The sequence below is a fragment of the Tursiops truncatus genome, chromosome 6, assembly GCF_011762595.2.
Source record: "Tursiops truncatus isolate mTurTru1 chromosome 6, mTurTru1.mat.Y, whole genome shotgun sequence".
Taxonomy (NCBI): Eukaryota; Metazoa; Chordata; class Mammalia; order Artiodactyla; family Delphinidae; genus Tursiops; species Tursiops truncatus.
This window is the reverse complement of record NC_047039.1, coordinates 62,241,902-62,265,182: the sequence shown is the minus strand read 5'-3', so window position 1 is coordinate 62,265,182 and position 23,281 is coordinate 62,241,902. Positions and strand designations below refer to the sequence as shown.

Genomic DNA, 23,281 nt, shown 5'->3' with positions numbered 1-23,281 from the left:
TAGCAGCTTGTGCATTCAGCGGAATGGATTCCCTTCAAAATAACGTTTCTCAGCAACACCATGGTCAAGGAGGCATTTAGTAGAGTCAGAGTGGAAAGGTGCAAGAAGGGAGCTCTCACTGCCCGTGGCAGAATTCTGCTTACGTTCATCTTCCCTTGTCCTTTGTAAGCACAGACTTCTGATTTCTGTAAAGAACAGCTGACTACAGACCATCCACCACTAGCATCCCTGCTATCGCTCAACTCGCTCTGCCGTTGTCAAGCATGATGGGTGCGTACAGCCCACTCACAATACTCTGAAAAGGAAACTGGGAAATGTCTTTTGGTTCCTTAAGTGGTATATCACCTTTTAAGGGTCACCTCAGATCCTCTGTCTTATCTGCCTCTGGAGTCCTCAGCCAGGTATTCTGCCCCCGCTGTGTCAAGGTATGGACTCATCTGACTCCACGTGAGCACAACCCAGCAGCGCCTCACCTCAGACCTGCACCGTGTGCTCTCCCCTCCTGCCCTGAGCATCCCTGCAGACTGTGGGGCATGAGGTGCCTTGACCCCCATTTGGTGTCCATGCATGTACAACCCCGAAGTGCAGACTACTTAATGTTAGGGGTAAACAGTTGCCCAATGAGGAGTTAAGAGCCAATGGATAAATACATTTCTCTCCCATCATCTGTGTAAACTGTCCTGAGATACAGTTCATTTGACCTCTAAAGATGGTCCTGAGGGATCAAGCAATCTCTTGGTATTTGCTACCATGTGGTGGTCAGCTCAGTTATGCACTTTTGCATCATCTCTCCCTCCTTTCCTGCCTCCGTTTTCTCCTCATTCTTGTTTTACTGGGATGGCATTCGTTAATAAAGTAGCTCATGAGCTTTGCCTAAGACCCTGATTCCTGGGGAACCCAAGCTAAGACAATCAATATGGGTGTGGCCCTCGAATGTAGAATTACTGGTAAGTGTGGAGGGAAAACTCTTAGCATGTAGTTTCATCACAATTACTAACAGTCTCACTAGTGGCTAATTAGGATGCAGTAAAGGTGGAAGGTGAGGCACTGGGCTATATGGTAACTGCGTGCTTGAAGTTTTGGGGTGATGATAATTATATGGATTGAGGCTCTGAGCCTTTGGACCCCTATTAACAGAGACAAGGCTCTGTTAATAGCATTGGAAGCTTTGCAAAAAGAAGACTATTATCTCAGAGCAGTCAACTCCCAACTTAAGTCACACTGTGAAATCCAGAGGGCTTCCTTAGCAGAACTTCAGGGAATTCATATCTCCTTGGTGCTCCAAGGCCTTCTGTGCAGAAAATCAGGTATAGAATTTGAGAGTTAAAAGCCATATTCTTGAAACTGGAACTGCCCCGTCTCCCCACCCCAAACAAGATAGTAAAGCAGCAACAGTGGAAGAGTTGCAAAGGATGTTGGGTGTGCAACCTTGACAGATCTTACATATCACAGCTGGGGCCCTGACAGGAAGAGACTAGGGCCCTGAGACCTGGAATTAAGATAGTAGAGTGGACAAGGCAGAGAATCCTGAAAAGACCTTCCCAACTCCTCTGAATCCTTCAAACCAGCAGAAGCCTAATTCTCATCTGTCCTGTCAGAGAAGAACAGCTTCCCTTTGCCTGAAGGCTGCACAACAACTCCTCTTGAAGCCTGGGCCTTGCAAGATAATCTTATTCCCCTCAAGATCTGCCTCACTGTTGCGCACTGCCTCCAGGCTAATGGTCCCTCATTGCTGTCAGGATGGTAACTCCAGCACAGCCCAAGCAGTAAGTACAATTCCTACTCCAGGAGGAGATAACTTACGTGACTAAAACATTAGAGAAGCTGGTTAATATTTTCTGCTAAGAACCAGGGAAATGGGTATTGGAGTGGACTTTAAGGGTGTTGGACTAGTGGGGGTAGAATATGTCAGCATAGGGTGCAATTCATCAATAACGGCACTCCCAGGATTCAATGTTCTAGCAGATACCACTCCTAGTAGTCTGCTGGGATGTATGTCACTTTGAAGCTCGGTCATCATGATGGCCTGCAGTTAATGAGATGGAGATTCCAGAATTTCTGCAGTATAGTATTGAGGAAGGGGTCCAAGGCTCAGAGAGGTGGAAATGCTAGACGGATTTACTGTGTAAGATGTAAGATTGTTCCACCTGACTATTCTCAGGCAAAGTCCAGGAAACTCTCCATTCATATAGGTAATGGGGAACAAACTAGTGAAAGATTTGAGGCATGCTGTCCTCAGTACATCAAAGACAGTGACGGGTGATGCTGCCACTAAATTCTGCTCCGAAGGAGCATAATCTGGATGGAATTTCAGAATGTCAGAAGCAAGAAAGCAGTAATTAACCATCATAGGCTAGAATGACATAATTCCTGTGCTGGACGGCAAGACTAGAGTGGCAGTCAGGGTACCTTGATCCAGAGGGACCTGTAAGTGGTTGCTAAAAGGTCCTAGTGTTACCAGAGAGGTGAAATACATGCACAGTGACTAGACAGTACTCAATTTCTATAACAACAACAAAAATCTTGGTAGCTTACGAGCAGGATATCAGCTGTCACAATGGGAAGATTAGGTCCCTCATCCAATTTCCAGATCTAACTTAGACATCTGGTTTATGGATCCAGTGACCACTGGCCCATGACTGAAGTGGAAACCCAGTCCCTTGAGGGAGGACTCTGCAATGCCACTGCAGGAACATATGGTAAACATTCCCCAATTCTTCTCTGTGGCAAAGCAACTATGTAGGAGAAAGGAGAATATCTAGATTTTTTTGAGGAATGTGAGATAAGAAGTGATATTGATATGAGAAATCTTAGGATATCTCTGGTTAGTAAGGGTTTATGCAGGTAGCAAAGGAAGGTCTGACCAAGTCTATTGCACAGGGTGTCCAATGAGTTCATACCCACCATGTAGTTATTTTCCCAGTCCCTGAATGTGCAACTGGGATAGACATATTCAGCAACTGTTAGAACCCTCACACTGGCCTCTGAAGAAAGGGCTATGACAGTTGTACAAGGAAAGGTCCCATCCCTTAAACTCCCCACCCCCAGGTAGGTAACACTGTTATCTTTAGTTTATAAATAAGAAACTTGGGTCTAAAAGAAATTAGATTAACTTGGCTAAGGTTTTACAGTTAGTAATTGACAGAACCAAGAATTAAACACAGTTGAATCTGGTTCTAGAGTCTGATTTATCTAGTTTTTAACTACTGCCTACTTGCCTACGCTTGTATGCTCTATAACTGTAATAACTGTAATGAGGTAAACTAGTATCATCTCAAACTTCTTGAGAATATTTGGTTACTCCTCTTAATTGATCCTATGTATATATTTTTCTTGATATGAGAATCCATTAAAAATTGTATTTAAAAGCCTTGGGTTTAACCCCCTGAACCAATTATATATTTTCAGTACTGTCAGTAGTACCCACCACCTAAAGAAGTTTTACAGCTGAGAATGATGATTCTTCATGACTGAGCCTTACTCGCAGGAGATACTTTTCAGAATCTTAATTAATAAGGGCCGAGGAATCTTAATCAAGTAAGAAAAGGAAATGATTCATTCTGTAGGTGACTGCTACTAACATCAGAATGTAGTAAGCTTGTCTACCAAGAGTGAACCCCATGACTGGTTATTTAAAAAGGCTAAAGTTATATGCTTACTGCACACTTAAATGAATTTTAGAGTTAAATGTATATTTGAAGGACTGTTAAGTGTAAAAAAAGTAAAATATGAAAGAAGTAGAAGGAAGCTAATACCAGACTCAGGGTGGGGAAGCTTTTTCTCAAATAAAGGAAAAGAAAGAAACTGTAAAATAAAATATTGGTAGATTTACACACATAAAAGTTTTTAACTCCTTTTGTGGTAAAAACCACCACAAAGAATATTACAAGGCAAAGAGAAAATTCTGAAGAAACTACAACAAAGTCTTAATACGCTTAATATATAAAGAAATCTTATAAATAATGCATCTGTCTTCTAGTTAACAAAAATGTATTCAGCAATTATGATCATCTAGGTCAGACGATGGGGACACAGCAGTAAATCGAACAGCCACTCTTACAGAACTTGTAGTCTCATGGGGGGAAATGGCCAAGAAATAAAACAGATAAGTAAAAGCATATATATGGCAGAAGATAATAAGTGCTATAGAGAAAAAGGCAGTGAGAAGTGGGATAAGGGCTTCCAGGAGGGAAGAGATGACAAGTTTTAACTGACAGATGGTCTCCCTGAGATGATGACAGGTGAGCTAAGACCTGAAGGAGGTGAGAGCGAGCCCCAGTGACACCTGCGTTTCAGGCAGAGGGAAGGGCAGTGAGGTGCCAGCAGGCCTAGTATGTTCGAGGGGAAGCAGGGAGCCCAACCAATGAGGCCAGAGTGGAGAGGACAAGAGAGCAAGTAGCAGGAGATGATGTCCGAGGGACAGCAGGGTGGAACTTGATCAGGCGGAGTCTTACCATCTATCGGGAGAACTCTGGACGTTCTTATGGAGATGATCGGAAGCCAGTGGAGGGTTCTGGGTGGAAGAATAACATGACCTAATCATGTGTTACCAAGATCATGTTGGTTGTTGTTGAAAAAGAGGAAATGAGTTAGGAGGCTATTTCAAGACTGTAGTAGAAGCAGGGTTTTTTGTTTTGCTTGTTTTATGTTTGTTTTGCAGGGGTGGGCAGGGGGTGGTGGTGAAAATCAGCAGCTTGCCTTTGGATGTATTAAATTTACGATGCCAAACAGACATCCAAGGTGAGCTGTCACCAGCCACTTGGACATCCGAAGTCTATGGTTCTGGGGAGAAGTCTGGCCTGGAGTTCTAACTATGGGAGTTGTCAACATAAAGACGGTATTTAAATGAGATCAGTAAGAAAGTTATCACAGACAGAAATAGGAAGACATCTAAGAACTAACCAGGAGTCAATCCAACATCAAAGATTTGAGCCATGAGGAAGAATCAGCAAAGGAGAATTAGGGCCAATAAGGAAGGAAGAAAATCAGGCTTAGGCTCAGAAGTGAAGAGTCAAAGGCATCAAGCGGCAGTGTTGATAGTTAAGTCAGGTGAGGACTGAGGATGGGTTGTACCTGGGGATCTCATTTATTTAGCCTGTTGGTTATTCCTCAGTCTCTCAGCCCACTCCCTCAGAATACACCCAGACTCACTTTTTGCATCCCCCTGCCTCCTTTCAGCCAGCATCCACTTCTTTGCCTCTTCTAACAGAAATCAGAAATCGTGCAAGCTTTCACCACCTGTTCCTTGCATCAATACAACAGAAGGCCTTCATGCTAGTAGTCTAATGCAGAAACCCCCTTATAAAGGGACAGAAAGTAGAAACAGAGTGAAGGCTATGAATTTTGATAACTATATATTAAAAAATTTTGTGTGTGTATCTGTTGACTAAAAATAAAACCATTCAAATGCACCAGCTATCAAAGAAATACAGATTAAAAATAAATCGGTCACCATTTTTTTTGCAAATCAAACTGGCATTTAACAGAACATATCCTGTATGGGCAAGACTCAGCAGACATTCTCATATACCACTGGTGGAAGTGTTAATTGGTAAAGCTTTTCTACAGGGCAATTTGGCAACATATAAGAATAATTTTTTTTTTTTTTTTTTTTTTTGCAGTACGCGGGCCTCTCACTGTTGTGGCCTCTCCCGTTGCGGAGCACAGGCTCTGGATGCGCAGGCTCAGCGGCCATGGCTCACGGGCCCAGCCGCTCAGCGGCATGTGGGATCTTCCCAGACCGGGGCACGAACCCGTGTCCCCTGAATCGGCAGGCGGACTCTCAACCACTGCGCCACCAGGGAAGCCCCAGAATAATTTTTGTAAAGTTCCTTCTTCACACCTTTTGGTCCAGTGATTCTGCTTCTAGCAATTTATTGTAAGGTAATAATCAGAATGTACAAGATTTCTATAACAGGATGTTCACTTTAGCATTGTTTCCTATAAAATTTATAGAAGTCTATAAAATTCTACATTCTTGTGGAATATAGGAACAATACCTTAGTACTGTTTCTTAACAGAATGTATAGGGTTAAATTATAATTAATAATTTAATACCCAACATTGGATCTTGAGTCGATAAATTACAAGAGAGCCACAAAAGAAATACTCTGCAGCAAAATAATATCTAAAAGACCTGAGAACATGTCCACAAGGTATTAATAACGTTTTTAAAAAGTGCTATAAAATGGTATTTATGGTATGAGTCTAATTTTATAAAGAAAAAGAAAAATGAGAAAGGTATCAACTAAAATCTTGATAGTAATTATTTCCATACATGTTTGAGATCACAGGAGTTTTTATCAGAAATATTTATTGAGGGCCTACCATGTGGCAGGATAGGTAGTGAACAGTGACAATATTCCAGCTCTTGCAGTGCTTACATTCTATGAGGAGGGATACGGACAATAAACAATAATAAGTAAGTCTTTTAGGAGGTGATAAGTGTTGGAGGAAAAATACAGAGCAGAAAAAGTGGGATTAGGAGTGGTATGGCTGCCACTTTAAATATGGTGGTCAGGGTAGGTCCTATTGAGAAGCCATTTAACAAAGACTTTATGGAGTTGAAGGAATTAGCCATGTGAATCTGGAGGGAAAGGTATTCCAGAGAAGGATGAGCAAATGCAAGGCCCTAAGGTGGGAGTGTGTCAGGTACGCCTGAGGATGGGCAAGGAAGTCTGGGAGGCTGGAGTGGAGTGAACACAGCAGTAGAAAATGAGGAGCCAGACTGGGGAGAACCTACTGGAGGGCTTTGGGGATGTTGGAATAGACAGGTTAAGCTACCGTAATAACTGAGATGAGAGATGACAGTGTTGTGATCAAGTGGAAACAGTAAATACAGGGAGAACTGGTCAGATTCTGGATATACAGTTGATCCTTGAACAAAAGGGGGGGTTTGTTCGTGCACCCACCCTCCACGCAGTCAAAAATGCTCATTAGGGCTTCCCTGGTGGCGCAGTGGTTGAGAGTCCGCCTGCCGATGCAGGGGACAGGGGTTCGTGCCCAGGTCCGGGAAGATCCCACATGCCATGGAGTGGCTGGGCCTGTGAGCCATGGCTGCTGAGCCTGCGCGTCCAGAGCCTGTGCTCTGAAACAGGAGAGGCCACAACAGTGAGAGGCCTGCATACCCCCCCCACCAAAAAATAAAAATAAAAAAAAATGCTCATTAACTTTACAGTCAGCCCTCTGTATCCACGGTTCCACATGCACAGATTCACATGTAGGGCTTTAGTATATATTTATTGAAAAAAGTCCGCACAGTTCAAATCTGTGTTGTTCGGGGTCAAATGTACTTTGGAAGTAAAACCAACATAATTTCTTAATGGTTTAGGTATGGGGAACAAAGAAAGAAGGCCTTCAAGATACGGAGCCTGAATGATTAGGAGGATAAAGTTGTCAGCAATTGAGGTGGAAAGACTGTGTGTAGAGCAGGTGTGGGGTGGCAGTGGGGGAGATCAGGAGTTGAGCTGTGGACATGGTGCGTCTCTCCAAGGGCAGACGTCCAGGAGGCAGGTGGCTATGGAAAAGTATGGCGTTCACAGGACAAGTCTGGAGAGATACACTCGGAAATCATTAGCATAAAGATGGTATTTGAACTGTGGGAATGGGTGAGCTCATCAAGAGAGTTCTTACTACCTAGAGAGTATTAATAATCACAGTAGACTGGCTGGGCTCCCCGTCAAACATGAAAACATGTTCCATTTATTCCATTAAAAAAACTACCTTTTTTATACCTCACTTCCCTGGTCAGCCACCACCCATCTCTCTAACTCCCTTTGCAGTGAAATTCCTCAAAAGGGGTGTCTATACTCAACAGTCTCCAACTCCGCCCCCACCCCCACCCCCGCCGACTCCTTGATTTCTCTCAAGGCATTCTGCCAAAACCATCCGTGCAGCAGATGGTACTGCTGGGAGATCACAGAAAAACTGCCTGGACAACCAACCTCCCCTGTGAAGTCTGGCATACTCTGTCACCTGAAATTCCTCTCCCTCCAACCTCTCCATTTAAGATAGAAACATTTAGGGTCAGCATGACCTTACATGACATCATCGCCCCCCTCTGTCACCACACACATACACACTAAGAGGCCATTCACCCCCACTGGAAATTCTGTGGCTTGTAGTTTCAAAATTACAGATTGAATCGAAGCCGTTAAAGGTTATGAAACTGGGGTGGGAAAGCCTATTTTGCCAGAAAAAACTGGGGAGAAAGAAAAATCATAACCCTTCGACCTCACTCATAGCACTTTGTAATGTGGGAAAGCAAAGCACTTCCTATTTCCTGCCCCTTCACCAATGGACGGCATTACAAAGAGAAAGCCCTGGAAATCAACTCTGGATATTGCCGTTGGACGGTTCTGCATCCTCAGCCAGAACTGAGAAGTTTACATTTTCATTCACATTCTCACCCCCCTGCCGCTGCATGCTGTGCTCCCTCCTACGCGCCTCACATCCCCACTTGGATGGTATCTGTTCTGTTTCTCCCTCCCACAGGTCCAATATTGTCATTCTCCTCCCCTCCTTCTCCTTATAAAAACCAGTCTCAGGAAAAGAAGGCAGAAGGAATGGTGGTTGCAAACTGGCAGGAGTTTTGTGTTAGTTCTCATTTTACCAGTGGAAGAAACCAAGTCTCAGACGATGAAGTGAACTGCCCAAAGGTCAACAGCTAATTAGTAGGAAAGCTCCAAAAATTTCGGGTCAACTCATATACATGAAGGTATATTGATTGATCTGCTCTCTGACAAAGGCATGTTCTAGCAGAAGCCATAGCCTTGGGCCAAAAGAATGGATGAAGGAAGTGGAAAGGGAGGAACAGCAGGCAGGGGGAGGATGCTATTATTTTAGCCTTAGGGCAGTTTTTTGGATGTTTGATTTTGCCTAACTGGCTCCCTTATTTGTCTATTTCAGCAGTCCTCAACAGGGGGTGATTTTGTCTTCCAAGGGGATGTTCGGTAATATCTGGAGACATTTTTGGTTGCCACAACTAGGGGGAAGGTGCTACTGGCATCCAGGAAGTACATGCCAGGAAAGGTGCTAAACAGCCTACAGTGCACAGGACAGTCCCTGACCCCAGTGTATGACCCACAGTGTCAACAGTTTAAGAACTCTGGTTTACTCTGAAAGGAGGGGAAGAGAGAAGAGAACGTTACCAAAAGTTGGCTCTGGAGTGGTGTTCCAAGTACAGCTGTTCATCAGAAAAGGGGGCCAGGTGGATGTCGCCGAACGTCGGGAACATCATTCCTATTGAGCAGAAGACAATAGACTCAAAGTTGACTCCTACTGCCTTCTTACTTGAAGACCTGCCACTTGACCTGTTCCATTCTTTCATTCCATCTCAGTTATTACACAGCAGGCTAAAACGTAAACTTGCCTCAAAGCAATGATAAGAAAATCAGGCAGAAGATTAGACGGCATATAAAAAAGAATGTCAAAGCAAGACACAAAGCTACATTATAATAAAAGTTTAGAGTCCTAGGTGAGGCATTTAACCTGGCATATTAGCTTTCTCAGCTACTGGTTGTTTTTTTTTAACATCTTTATTGGAGTATGATATTTTTTTTAAATTTATTTTATTTTTGGCTGCATTGGGTCTTCGTTGCTGTGCGCGGGCTTTCTCTAGTTGCGGCCAGCAGGAGCTACTCTTTGTTGCGGTGCACAGGCTTCTCATTGCGGTGGCTTCTCTTGTTGCAGAGCATGGGCTCTAGGCTCGTGGGCTTCAGTAGTTGTGGCACGTGGGCTGAGTAGTTGTGGCTCATGGACTCTAGAGTGCAAGCTCAGCAGTTAAGGCGCACGGGCCCAGCTGCTCCGCAGCATGTGGAATCTTCCCGGACCAGGGCTTGAATAATAATCTAGGTCTATATTTCCTTCTATTAAAAAAAAATTCTGAAATCCAAAAAGCTCTGCAAAGCAACAGATTTTGGTAAGTTTGCAACATCATTTGATGGCAAAACCTGACCTGAACTGACATGAGTTTATAGTCCTTATTTATCCTACTTGGTATCCGTGTTCATGTTTTGTTGCAGAAATACTATGTGCTTCATTATGGAGGGCTGCCTCAGATCCCACTGGAGGTGTTCAGTAACACATGGTCTATGACTCTATGACCTTCCCAAAGTCCTCCAGATTTTGAATTCTGATTTTGAATTCCCAAAGTCCTCCAGATTTTGAATTCTGATATTTGGATAAGGGATTGAGGACCTGTATAAATACATTTAGAGGATGGGGGGATGCCTCAAGAAGGGAAGGAGCTGCTATGCAGGAAAGCTAACTTCTCAACCAGAGAGTGACAAGAAGAGCAATATGATAAGTTTACATAGAAATATGTAGGTAACTAAGAGAAGCAACAGAGAATAGAGTTGAAAGGAAAAGCCTTCGGGGAGCAGTCTCTGGATAGGAAGAGGTGTGGCAGAGGGTGACTCATTTTCACTGTAAGCCTTTTTATTGTCATGTGATGTGGTAAGCTATGTCTTATTTTGATGGAAAATAAAAATAATTAGGAAAAAAGTCAATCATCCTTCCCCCAGGAATGCACAGGGTGGAGAGCTGATAAAATCAGTGTTCATTTCTACTTGTCTAGTTAAAGATACACAGCCGCATATAAAGTTTCATAACCATTTCAAATACCTGGGGAGAAAGGATGCCCAGATATTAAGTCTAAATATTCGGCTTAGAGGGCAGCTCGACAGATGCATGTTAATTAACTCTGTTTAAAGTCTCCTCATCCAAAAGCACCTAACCCTTTGAGAAAAATCCAGAAAAAAAATACAAATATTCTTTCTGGGAGGCCTTGAGGAGGAAATCCAAGCTACTTTGCTCTCATCTCCCATAGTTCAATTTTATCACATGAACACAAGGCCTCCAAGATCATCCTGGGCTGATTTATAACGGGAATGCTAATGGAGTTCTTGACGTTAGGTATACTTTGCCCAAGTTTATTTATTTCTGCATGAGTTTTTTAAAAAAAAAATGCCTATTTCTACATCCCTAAATTTTGAAACATGCAGGAAATGACAAACTTAAAGCTTTACTTATGCATATAGACCAGGTAACCTGGTGAGTAGGAGCTGTAGTTTATTCTCTGTTTTGTCTTCACTGGGTATGACTAGGGAGTCACAACAATAGTACCTTAAAGTAAGTAAAACCGGTAAGGAGCTGCAATTCTCATCAGAGATGCAACTGTTAAAACTGGCCAGTTACCTTCTAACCCTTAATAGAAAAAAATGTGCTGTTGGAACATGTCCACTCTCTCTGGTGAACAGTGGAAAGTCAGTGTGTGTGCAAGGAGTTGTGAGTGTGGGTTTCAGGGTCAGACAGATCTGGGGTCAAACCTCTGCTCTGTCACTTATTAGAGGTGTGTCCTTGCCACGATGCTTTCCCTCATCGTGCTTCAGTTTTCTCTTCGTAAGTGCGGATCGTAATACTGTCTCCCACTAAGCCAGGTCTCAATCTTGGCCCTACTGACATTTTGGGCTGGATAAGCCTTGGATGTGTGTGAGGGCTGTCCTGCACACTGAAAGATGTTTAGCAAGTCCCTGGTCCTTCCCCCTAGGTGCGGGTAGCACCACCTCTGCCAGCTGTGACAACTCAAAAACGTCTTCAGACATCACCATATGTCCCCTGGGAAAGGAGTATAAAATCACCAAGAACCTCTGCACTAACCCTCCAAATAAACTGAAAACTTTCATTATTCACACTTCGTAAGGTTTTCATAAAATAATTTATGGAAATTGCTTAGCACACACAGACACTCGTTAAGCACAAACAGAATACTGGACTTTATATTATTATCTCGATTATACGTAGTGACCATAGGGAAAGAGACATACAGTAGGAAGAGAATATGTTAGAAAGAAGAAATGGACACGAGAGAGTTTCTCATATTACAGAAGGTCAACACTTGAAAGGGCTTTAGAGATTACTTCCAGTAATACAGATGGGGAAGCCAAGGTCAAAAGGTCAAGTGTTAGGCCAAGTTAGCTAAGGAAAACAGTGATTGAACTAGGACAAAAATACATAACTCGGAACTGGTCTCCTTTACCGTACTGAATACCACGCAGCCACTGCCATCAATGTCTTTTGGAGACTAGCTCATTTATTATGGGAGAATAGGATGAGAAAATCAGAGAACTGGTTTAATAGAAATGCTCTCTCCTCCTTTCTATAAAGGACTGATTATGGGGGAAGTAAGACAGCATATTTTACGGAGAAGTTAGCCTACTTTCTAAACCAGGAATTGGCCAACTCACCATTTGCTTTCAGCCATTTTTTGGAATGAAGGTAACTTTCCAACATCCTTTCATTGAACAGCATGTATCCCATGGGTTCTGAAATGATCACATCTACAGCCTCAGGAAGTGAGATTTCTTCAATTTTCCCTGGCAAAACAATGATCTTGTCTGAAAGGTGGTTACTTTTCACTAGCATCTGTAAAAGATAGAGTACCAGTACTACTGTTATACAGAATATTATAAAAATTAAGTTTTATAGGTTAGGGGTTGGCAGGGTGATAGGGATGAGAGGGAAGTGACCTATTTGCTTCTATAAATACCATAAAAACATTTTTCTTACTGCACAAACATTTCATGTTTACTATGGATAAATTAGAAGACACAGATATGGAACAAATAAAAACACCTATAACCAATACCACACACAAATAATAACAATTAATAGCTTGATGTAGACCCTTCCGGGCTCTTTATACAAACATACACTTATATGTGCATGTGTGTGAGTATGTGTGGTCCATGTATATGTGTGTGTATATATGCACATGTACTTCGGGGGGGGTTATTAATAGTTTCAGCTTATTTCCTACTTTTCTACTGGCAATAAAGATGCCCCAAAGCTCTGTATAACAATCTTGCATAACTTAACAATCCTGATCCTTATGAAATCATCCCTTGATCTTTTGATTCCAAAAATAAATAATACCATGTTCAGGGCTTCCCTGGTGGCGCAATGGTTGAGAGTCCGCCTGCCGATGCAGGGGACACGGGTTTGTGCCCCGGTCCGGGAAAATCCCATGTGCCGCGGAGCGGCTGGGCCCGTGAGCCATGGCCGCTGAGCCTGCGCGTCTGGAGCCTGTGCTCCGCAACGGGAGAGGCCACAACAGTGAGAGGCCTGCGTACCGCCAAAATAATAATAATAAAAAAAAGTAATACCATGTTCATTAGCCTTTTTTTAGAAGTACATTTTACAGTTATCTATTCTTTTTTCTTTGATGTCCCCTGTATTCTATTTAATAACTTTGAACTCTCTTAAAAGAGGGACCTTGAAGAGAAATATAATTATTACATTTCTAATATATTTCTTCTTAATGCCAAATATGACAAGGTGGCCGTATTATTACACGTATGTCTTTCTACTGCCTGAAAAAATATTTCCTAATAAACATCTTATATGCACCAGCACAAATATATACAGCACATCCCTTTTCAAGTTGTGGTTTCCTGAGACTCTTAGATCTTTGCCCACTGTATTTATATGTAGTCAGAGGCCCTCCATTTTGAATTGTTGGAACTTGACCCTTTCCTCACCCTAAATGCAGTATACCAAGCATCTGTCATGATTCAGTTGCATTTTCTCAATTTCTGATCACTTCTTCCCAAAGCTAGGGTACGTTTCACCTTGAATTCCATCCTCTAGGGTGCTTCTCACCCACATTACACTGCAAGTTTGTTAAATGTCTTTTCCACTTATGCTTTCCTTAAAAGAAATCAAGTAATCTCTGATCTAAGGAAAAACAATGAAGAAACTATTTGTACATGTCATCCACTGTCAACATCTACCCATGCACAAGGACTTGTGGAATTCCATTCTATCAACATTCTACACCCGGCTGTCAAGTTCAGGGGTCTGTGGACGCGAGGCCTAAGGGGTAAAGCTTTTGGTGCCCCGCCTGTCTCTGTGCGCTCTCTTCTCAGGAGAGCGCTTCACCTGCAGAGCTGTAAGCGCGGCTCCACCGGGGATGGCTGCCCACACTGCAGCTTCAGGCTTCTCCTCTCACCTGGGCGCTGGCCATTACCCGGACATTCCTACCAACCTGCTTTGTTATCTCTTCAACCTCAACAAGTAAAGAGCCGACCTCAGCTTCTTCTTGAAAACTAACCATTTCTCTGAATTTCTTTAAAATCTCTACATAATCTTGTATTTCCTTGATTCCGTTTTGGTTACTAATGCCATAATCCTCAATATCCCGGAGGCATACATAGTTGCTTCCCATAGACAATTAGTTACTATCTTTTCTTATTTCTACTTTGCAGATGTGTCTCATTTCCACCTTTTCCTTTCTGCATCAACTTGTCCAGTTCTTAAGAGCTTCAAATCTGAAATTTAAAAATAGCATTTATATAATGAAAATGATAATGGCAGTGTCTGCTTCACAGGCCTGCTTGAGGCTAAAACAAGATAAAGCATATTAAGGGTCATGTAAGTATTAAATTAGTATTGTCCTATTATTGTTATTAAAGAAAACTGTTCACTGAAAAGGAGAGATGTAGATGAGCAAAAGAATGAAAATAAAAGTAACTGTATTCCCATCATCCGGGTGTAGGCAGGGTGTATTTCCTAGTAGACTTCTGAGTGTATCTCTGTTTATAAAAATATGTACTTCTGGGGTTTCCCTGGTGGCACAGTGGTTAGGAATCCACCTGCCGATGCAGGGGAAATGGGTTCGAGCCCTGGTCCGGGAAGATCCCACATGCCGCAGAGCAACTAAGCCCGTGCACTACAGCTACTGAGCCTGTGTGCCACAACTACTGAAGCCCGCGCACCTAGAGCCCATGCTGCACAACAAGAAAAGCCACTGCAATGAGAAGCCCGTGCACTGAAATGAAGAGTAGCCCCCGCTCGCCACAACTAGAGAAAGACTGCTCGCGGCAATGAAGACCCAACGTAGACAAAAATAAAATAAATTTATTTTTTAAAATGTACTTTTTGTAGTAATATTTCATAACCTTTTGTTTCATGTAGTTCGTTTTAGACCACTTTTCTGAATATTTTTTGCATCACGGCATACATAAAAAAATAACAGTCATTTTTATGACACACTAGTGTGAATAGGAAAGACTGCCTGCAGTTTGAGACATCTGAGCTGGGGGTTCAGGCCACACAAGACCCTGACCATCTCCCATGAGGGCAAAGGGCATCAAAACCTACTACCTGGCACACTTTTCGGGAAGCTCTGTTTTAGACATCGTTCCATGAATTGCTCTAGAACATAATTTTTATTGGCTGTATAGTATTTCATAGCATACGTTGATTCATTTAACCAACCCGAAGTTACCGGACATTCAGATTACATCAAATGTTTCATTATTACAACAGTGTATCGAAAAATAACAATGCAATTCAATCTGGGGACATACTTCTCACAACTTTTTTCAAAGTTAAAGGGTCTGGAACTTTTAAGGGTCTCTGGTTCACACTGTTCCACTGCCTATTGGAAAGGTGATTCCATTTCTAAATTTCAAGCCCTTCCTAAATTCTGCTTATGGGGTGTGAGGGTGTCCCCACAACCTCAACGTATAAGACTGCCTCATCCACCTGAACCATGATGTTGGAAGGGACATTTTTCTGGCTACATCTTGCTGGAGGGACCAATAAGATAGGATGGTCAAGTGTGTGTGATATCTACTCTACATGGAGACTTTACCTAGAATAATCCTAGACTCCTGAACCCTCATGAAGATCACAGATCTAATATAGTTTCAGAGAGAGGATGTTATAAGCTGTCAGAAGGGCAATTTGAGGTTCACAGGAAAGAAGCTGAGTCTCACTATTCTCACTGGTAAAGAAGGACATACCACATACATACAGGCCACTGCATCTTGCAACTTCATTTATTTTTTAACCAAATTCAAAGAACACTAGATCAAGAATCTGAAGATACAGATCCGAATCCCGCCTTAACCATCGAAGAGCTGTGTGTCCTTGGGGAAGCCACTTAAACTCTCTTAATTTTATCCCTCTTGCAAAACTGGAGTTTAAAACTGAGTTGTTTTAAGGTTCCTTCTAGTTCTAACATGTCACGATTAGAAAAAAAGCAAAATTTCTGCAAAGTACGTTCCAGGAGTCCATGAACATAAGGAGTTTCATGATCAAATAATACTGGAACTTCTTTATAATATATATCCTTCTTACAAATTCAGTGCCTATTAGCATATTAATGGATTTGAGAAATTCTGCAGAAAACTGTTTGGCTTGGCTAAATCAGACATCCAAACTTACTTGAATACTTTGCAGTTTTTTTCTTGAATGTTTATTTATCTCCCACAGATCAATCTTTCAGAAACAATAAAAATAGTTATTTGATAATCCTACGTTTGAATACAATTCCTCGACAGAGATATTTGAGAACAGGACATAAACTCAACCAATAACATCTCTAAGACACAAGAGCAGCTAATTCCAGATGTGAGACACACTCTATTCTTTGAGTCAGTCTTGCTGCCTTCCTTGCTCTTTGGTTTACAACAGATAGTTCTATGTTACCCTGTCACTTCAGATCCCATTCTTCCAAAACTGAAGTTCAGCACAACTACCCTTTCTAGAGTAATACATAACCAGCATCCAGGAAGAGAATATATTACACTTAAATCATATATAACCATTTTAGAAAACCATTTGGCATTATTCAATTAGCTGAAGATTTCTATAACTTGGAAATATCACTCCCTTTATAAATATACATTCTAGAGAAATGTTTGAACATGTGTATAAGATAACCTGTACTAAAACTTTATAATAATATTGGTAATTATAAAATAAAAATTTAAAATAAACTGGAATTAACTATTCACAGGGAAATGAATGAATAAATGGTATTATATCTAGGGGCCTCCCTGGTGGCACAGTGGTTAAGAATCAGCCTGTCAATACAGCGGACACGGGTTTGAGCCCTGGTCCGGGAAGATCCCACATGCCATGGAGCAACTAAGCCCGTGAGCCACAACTACTGAGTCTGCGCTCTAGAGCCCGCGAGCCACAACTACTGAGCCTGCGTGCCACAACTACTGAAGCCCGCGTGCCTAGAGCCTGTGCTCCGCAACGAGAAGCCATCGCAATGAGAAGTCCACTCGCCGCAATTCAAGATAGCCTGCATGCAGCAACAAAGATCCAACACAGTCAAAAATAAATAAATAAAACAAATAAATTTATAAAAAATAATGGTGTTATATCTGTACTATGAATACGATTGAACAGTGAGAAAAAAGAACTACAGGTATTTGTGTTAACATAAATTAATTTCACAAGCAGAATTTTTGGGAAGAAAAGAAATAGGTTGCTGAAGAATACATAGTATGATTCCTTTTATTTAAAAGGTCAAATGTATTCAAAAGTAAACTGCATTGATTAGGATATACTACTAAAACTCTTTTATGCTAAGATGTTGGTACTTTTGGGAGTGAAGAGAGGGCATGAAATTTGGGAGAAGCGTATAGGAATTTTAATACATGGTTATATTATTCTAGTTGTTACACTGGGTTGTGGGCATATGTGTGCTTTTTATATTTATATTCACCTTTATTTTTGGATGCAAAAAGTATTTTATAATAGGAAATTTAAAATTATACTTTTAATAGAAAAGTTTGAGATAATCATAATAAATGCAGATTTAAAAAGACAAACTGATTTCTGCAATCAGATAGAAGCTAACAGATACGAAAGACAGATTAAAACAAAGCAGCATAAAGGTAATTAATGTCTCTGAAGAGTGGAAAAATCACTCAAAGGTATATTAAAATAAAATTCCCCTGAAGTAAAAAAAAAAATGGAATCTGTTAACAGCAAAAACACATAGTGGTCATAAGAAAATGTCATACGGTAATAGCAACATGGAACTATATTCTGCTCAAGATTTTAGATTTAAAGAAAAAAGAATTAATTCCTTGGGCACACTGCAGAAAAAAAAAATCACCTTAAAAGTGACAGAAAATCAGGCTGGCATTAGACTGCTCTATAGTCATATTCATTTTAAAAAGACAACGGGACAACATCTACAAAATTCAGACGGAAAGAAAATTGTGACCAAAAGAAGATTAAATCCAGAGGAGGTACTATTCATATTTTCAACATGAAAGAAATCAGGATAGCACACATAAGCCCTTCCTCAAAAACTGCTTTGCCAAAAGTAAAAAATAAATTTGCATAATTAAGATATGAATTAAATAAAGAATTTGGTAATAAAGAAGCTATATGAAAAAACTAATGGTTTGATCACGGCAGAGCAATAGCGTTCGCTCCAGCTGTGATCTAATTTGCATTGTTTTCCAAGGCCTCCTAGGGTAGACTGCAGGGCTCTGTGGGACTAATGTTGAGTCCTGGATGTCAGAATTTTGGGTGGGTTCAGAGGTCACCCTGAGGTGTGAGAACCACCAGTGAGTTTGGAGCTGTATGAGAGTGGAAGGTGTAGTCCAGGCATGTGATTTTTAGGACCCAGGCAGAGTTCCTGGATAACTCAAGTGGAAACACCTTTCATGGCTCACCAGTCTTCATTGCTACTGCAACAGAATCCCTCCCATGGACAAGGAGAGGTGGTGGAGTTAACATGTGGTTGGCAGAGTTCTACTGAAAAGGAGATTCAGATTTTTATGTGAAGCCAATTTCTATTAAAACTTAACTGAGCTGTATAGTTGATATGCAATGAAATTAACATACTTAAAATGTACAGTTTGGTAAGTTTTCATATTTGTAAAGCCACGGATCCATTATCATAATAACAAACATCCAACACCAATATCTACCTTCTGACATGTCTCCCAGGACCCCCAGGCAATTACAATTGATTTACTTTTTTCCCCACTCAATTAGTGTTTTCTAGACTGTTAATATCATTGGCATCTTAATGTTTACTTTTGTATTTGTCCTTTTCTTTCATGATGCATAATTATTTTGAGAATCATTTAAGTTGCAGGTATGAATAGTTCATTTTCTTCCGGAAAAATAACAAAAGGGGTTTTCTGGTTTGTTTGCAGTTTGGCCACCACAAATAAGCTTACTATGAACATGTGCATAAAATTCTTCATTTGAATATATGGTTTCATGTTCTAAATTGAATGACTGTACCCTTATGCATTCCCGTCAACACTATGGAAGCATTCCAGTTCCCCTATAGTCCTCACCAGTACTTGATTAGTACAGTCAGTAGTTAAAATGTTGCCTGTTTTAAAGTGTGTAGCGGTATCTCACCATAGTCTCATTGCATTTCCCTAATGATTCATAATGTTGAACATATTTATTGTGCTCATTTGCCAGGTGTATGTCTTCTTTGATAAAATGCCTGTTCTTTTATTTATTAACTGAAAAGACAAAAGAAATGTGCTGGAACTTCACTTTTCGTCAGTGACTTTGCTGGGTGGAATCAATGTTTCTGCTATTCACACACACACACAAAAGACTAATGGTTTGAAATGAATCCATTTAATTACAGAACAAATACTAAACAGTTACATGAACTTTGGTTATATTTCAATGAGAATTACATTACACCTTGACAATATACCAATAAAAATAATATATAACTAACAAAAGGTGCAGGAGGAAGGAGGAGGTATGAGGGTGCTGGTGACTTCATTTCTTTCATAGGAAGGAGTGAATTTTTATCATGAGGTTAACAAAATACTTGGTTCCATAGTGAAAGATATTTATATGATTGTTATACTTAGTAAGCTTTTTGGTGGGGGGTAAATTTTCTGAAGCAACCTATAAACAAAGCATTAAAGACTTAGTGAAGTACATATTTTAAATCTTGACAATCTAGAAATAATATAACCAGACAAAACTGGGAGTTGCACTAGCAGAGGAAGTTCTTCCACTATTACACTGAGGGTCAGCAGTGCATGCAAAGTAGGTAGTTCAGGAAACAGAAATATGAGTACTAGAGACATAAAGTTACCACGGTAATCAGATAAAGAAATTAAATAACAGAAGTTCAGAGTAGTTCACACTGGGAAATGTGATCAGGCATGAGTGGAGTGAGTGCAAGATGATTACTTTTTATTTTAGACTCTCCTATACAGTTTGATTCCCCTTCCTCATGTTCAAGTATTACTTTAATTTTAAATAGTGAGCAGTCCCCCAAACAACAGAATACCTAAACCGTTCTCTCCTTTTAACCCTGTTCCTTAGTGGGCATTCCAAATATCTGCTTAAATATTTTAAAAAGTCATATTAACCTTACTGTTAGAAAATTCATTGGCTTTAGTTTACTTCAACAGAATATGTATGCTAAAGTTCTTTACTAACTTGCTGCTCTGACCCCATCATTTTATAACTCAGGAAACGGAGTCCTGGGGAGGTCAGTGTCCAAGCCCAGGACACACTACAAGGCAATGGCAGACTTGGGAGAAGGTGATTGTATCTATCAATGTGTTTAAACAAATTTAGTTTGTAACTGTCATCAGAGCTGGTAGCATTATGGGTTGGCTGCTTTCTGAGAAGGTTCTGAAGAGGAAGTACCTGGTCACTGTCCCTCCCCCTTTTCCTGTCCCTCCGTCAGCATGCAGCTGCCTCCTGCCTGTAATCAACACTTAGCATCCCATATGACCCCTCTTGGGCTACTGGTGTGTCATTCATAGTGTGCAGAAACCAGGGCCTTCTGGAATCTGCAGCCACGAAAGAGTAAATGGGCCCCCGGAGGAACCAGTGACAGCTGTGAGTACAAAAAAACCTTTGCAAACAAGAGCTAGCTGGCAGGGCAAAGAGGACAACACACAGAGTGAGAAAGACAGGGAGTGACACATGCAGAAGGATGGGAAGGAGAGGCAAAGAGAGGGATGTCTTCTTGTTTCTCTTTGGGGTGACTTACGGGCAGAGTTCTTTGTACGGAGTGATTATACACCCCTTTATCGCTGCAGAATCGCCAAAGGTGGCAGAAGCAAGTAACGTGAAGCTTTCATGAGGGAAATGCTGCCAATCCTATAGTTTGGCTGCCAACAACAACAAACACATTCTGGCAACTTTAATACTCATAGTTGTTTCCCTCTGATGATGTTCCAGAATGCTCAACGACTGGGGAATGAGAACATCAAGGAGGCAGACAAGCTGTGTAGACTTAGAAAGGATGCTTTGACTAAGTTATAAAATAAGCACTAAGAAATATGTAATGTCTGCAGAAGCAACTCAGAGTTGTATATACGTGTGTGTGTGTGTGGGTGAGAGGGGGGTTTGAACCTTTGTACATCCTATTAGCCAGGTAGTTTGCCCTCCCTTGGAAGGTTAAGTTGTCCCCTGTAGACTGTAAAGTATCTGACAGCAGGGGCCATGTCTACTTTGCTTGTCCAGCAGAGTGTCTGGAACATTGAAGGCATCTAGTAAGTATTTGTTAATTACCTCACTAAAGGTGATATGGCAGCCCTTGGAAATCCAGCTTCCACCTTCGTTTGAAAAGATGATTCTGTGCCCTTCCCTTGCTCTTTGCTGCTCCTCTAGTAGCACATAAATGGAGGGTAAGTAGGTAAAAGGAATTTGGGGGATATTCTTTACGTCTCTCTAAATGCTGGCATATTTGGCAACAGAGAGAGAACAATTTAGGTGTTTCAGGAAAGTTTTTAAATTATGATATTTTAAAATGGACAAAAAGGTTACTGTGTGTCCTGTGGTGCATACCCTTTCACGGTATCTTGGCCTTCCAGAGTCTTAGAGCTATTTTTCAACCCTGTAAGCAAAACTAATGATGACGCAAGTAATTCTTGTCCTTAGAAATGGAAAGGAATTATATCTGGTAGAATGCAAATGATTACTGCCCTACAGATAGACCAGTCTTGCACCTATCTGTAAATTCTTTCCAGCATTCCTCATTGCCTATAGATGTGGTTCTTTGACTTCTCCTTTGAACAGGTTTAATATCGTACCCATTTAACCTATTAATGAGTTAAATAAAATAGTTCACATTAATTTAATATTTGTATGCAGTCATGAATTTACATTAAAAATTATATTTTAGCATTTTAATATACCATTTTCACTTTAGTGCTGGGACTTATTCTGTCACCTCTTCATGACTTTTTTCCTCTTCCCTTTTCCTTGTAGGTGTAATGTACAGCACATTAGTTACGAGTACTTGCTTTGCAGATAACTGACCTGACTTCAAATCTCTGCTTCTCTATCTCCTAGTAATCTTGGTTAAATTAATCTCAAGCCTCGGTTTCCACGTATGTAGAACAGGAATGATATCAGCACCTACTTTATGGGTTGCTCTGAGACAATGAGATAATGCATGAAAAGTGATTATACATGGCTTGGCACATAGCAAGTGCACCACAGATGCTAGCTATTAACCCTCTTTTTTTTGGCCCTGTGGTGGGTGAACCAGGCTGTCTGCGATCAGTGTCTAGTAGGAGTGGCAGTGCGGAAGTAGGCAGTTGGTCAAGTCACCAGGCAGCAATTCTCCTTGACCATAAGTTTCCCTTTCTATGCTTTCCCCAGAAAGCCCCAAGTAATTTATACTTCGTGTGGCAATTGCTAGTTGCCTATCCAAATCCATTCTTGCCTTTCACCTTATTAATAAAATGCCTATATTACTGTGGGCCACAATGGACCAGCTGAAATACTATATCTCCCAGCCTCTCTTGCAGTGAAGTGTGGCTAATGCCCAAGTTCTTCTGGCCTCTGAGATGAGAGCATGAATTTGTTGGGAGGGATTTCCTGGGAGGTTCCTTGAAGGAGGGAGGAAAAGCTAGGGAAAGACATTTTTGAGTCTTCCCTTTATCCATCCTATTGGCTAGAACATGGATTTGTTGGCCGAAGCTCCAGCAGCCAACTTGGACATTGAGGTGACTTGCAAGAGATAAACCATGTACCAGGCTAGTGCAGCAGGAAGATGCAAGAAGCCTGGGGTTCCACAAATTTTGTGGAGCTGCCACACTGCCTTAGGTTCCCTCAACCAGACTTCCTTTGCATGGGATAGAAAAGCTCCTGTGTGCTTAAGTCAGTGTTAATTTGGGTTTTGTGTTAGTTACATGGACATGAACTAACTGATAGATGTTGGGTGTCTTGTTCAGCCCAAGGGGCCTCTTAAGCGTGTGAGTCATAACAGAACCATGTAGTTTGAGAACTCAGATCAATTTCTACCCTTTTGCTTTCAGCTGAGTTACTTGTGGGCTCCAAGGGAGCACATGGTAGTAGAGGACCTGTGTGGATGGGTGAAGAGTCCTCTTCTGTCTATGCTTTTCCCCTTATACAAATGAGTCATTTCTCCAGTGAGGCATTTTTTTCCATCCATAAGCAATCTTCAGGGCTGTGAGTCTCCGGTGCAATTATGGTCATTAGAGAGATGTTA

General features: G+C 41.2%; 1 protein-coding gene across 1 annotated transcript in view; it reads right to left on the bottom strand.

The window, feature by feature from the left end:
• Nucleotides 1-23,281, bottom strand: part of LOC101318339 (histone-arginine methyltransferase CARM1-like) — a 257,249-nt gene that overhangs the window by 28,459 nt on the left and 205,509 nt on the right. Inside the window, exons 6-7 of the mRNA XM_019934772.3 lie at nucleotides 12,246-12,423; nucleotides 9,150-9,240 (exon numbers count right to left, since the gene is read on the bottom strand). Of these exons, the coding sequence (XP_019790331.3) occupies nucleotides 9,150-9,240; nucleotides 12,246-12,423 (269 nt within the window). The remainder of the gene's footprint in view (nucleotides 1-9,149; nucleotides 9,241-12,245; nucleotides 12,424-23,281) is intronic.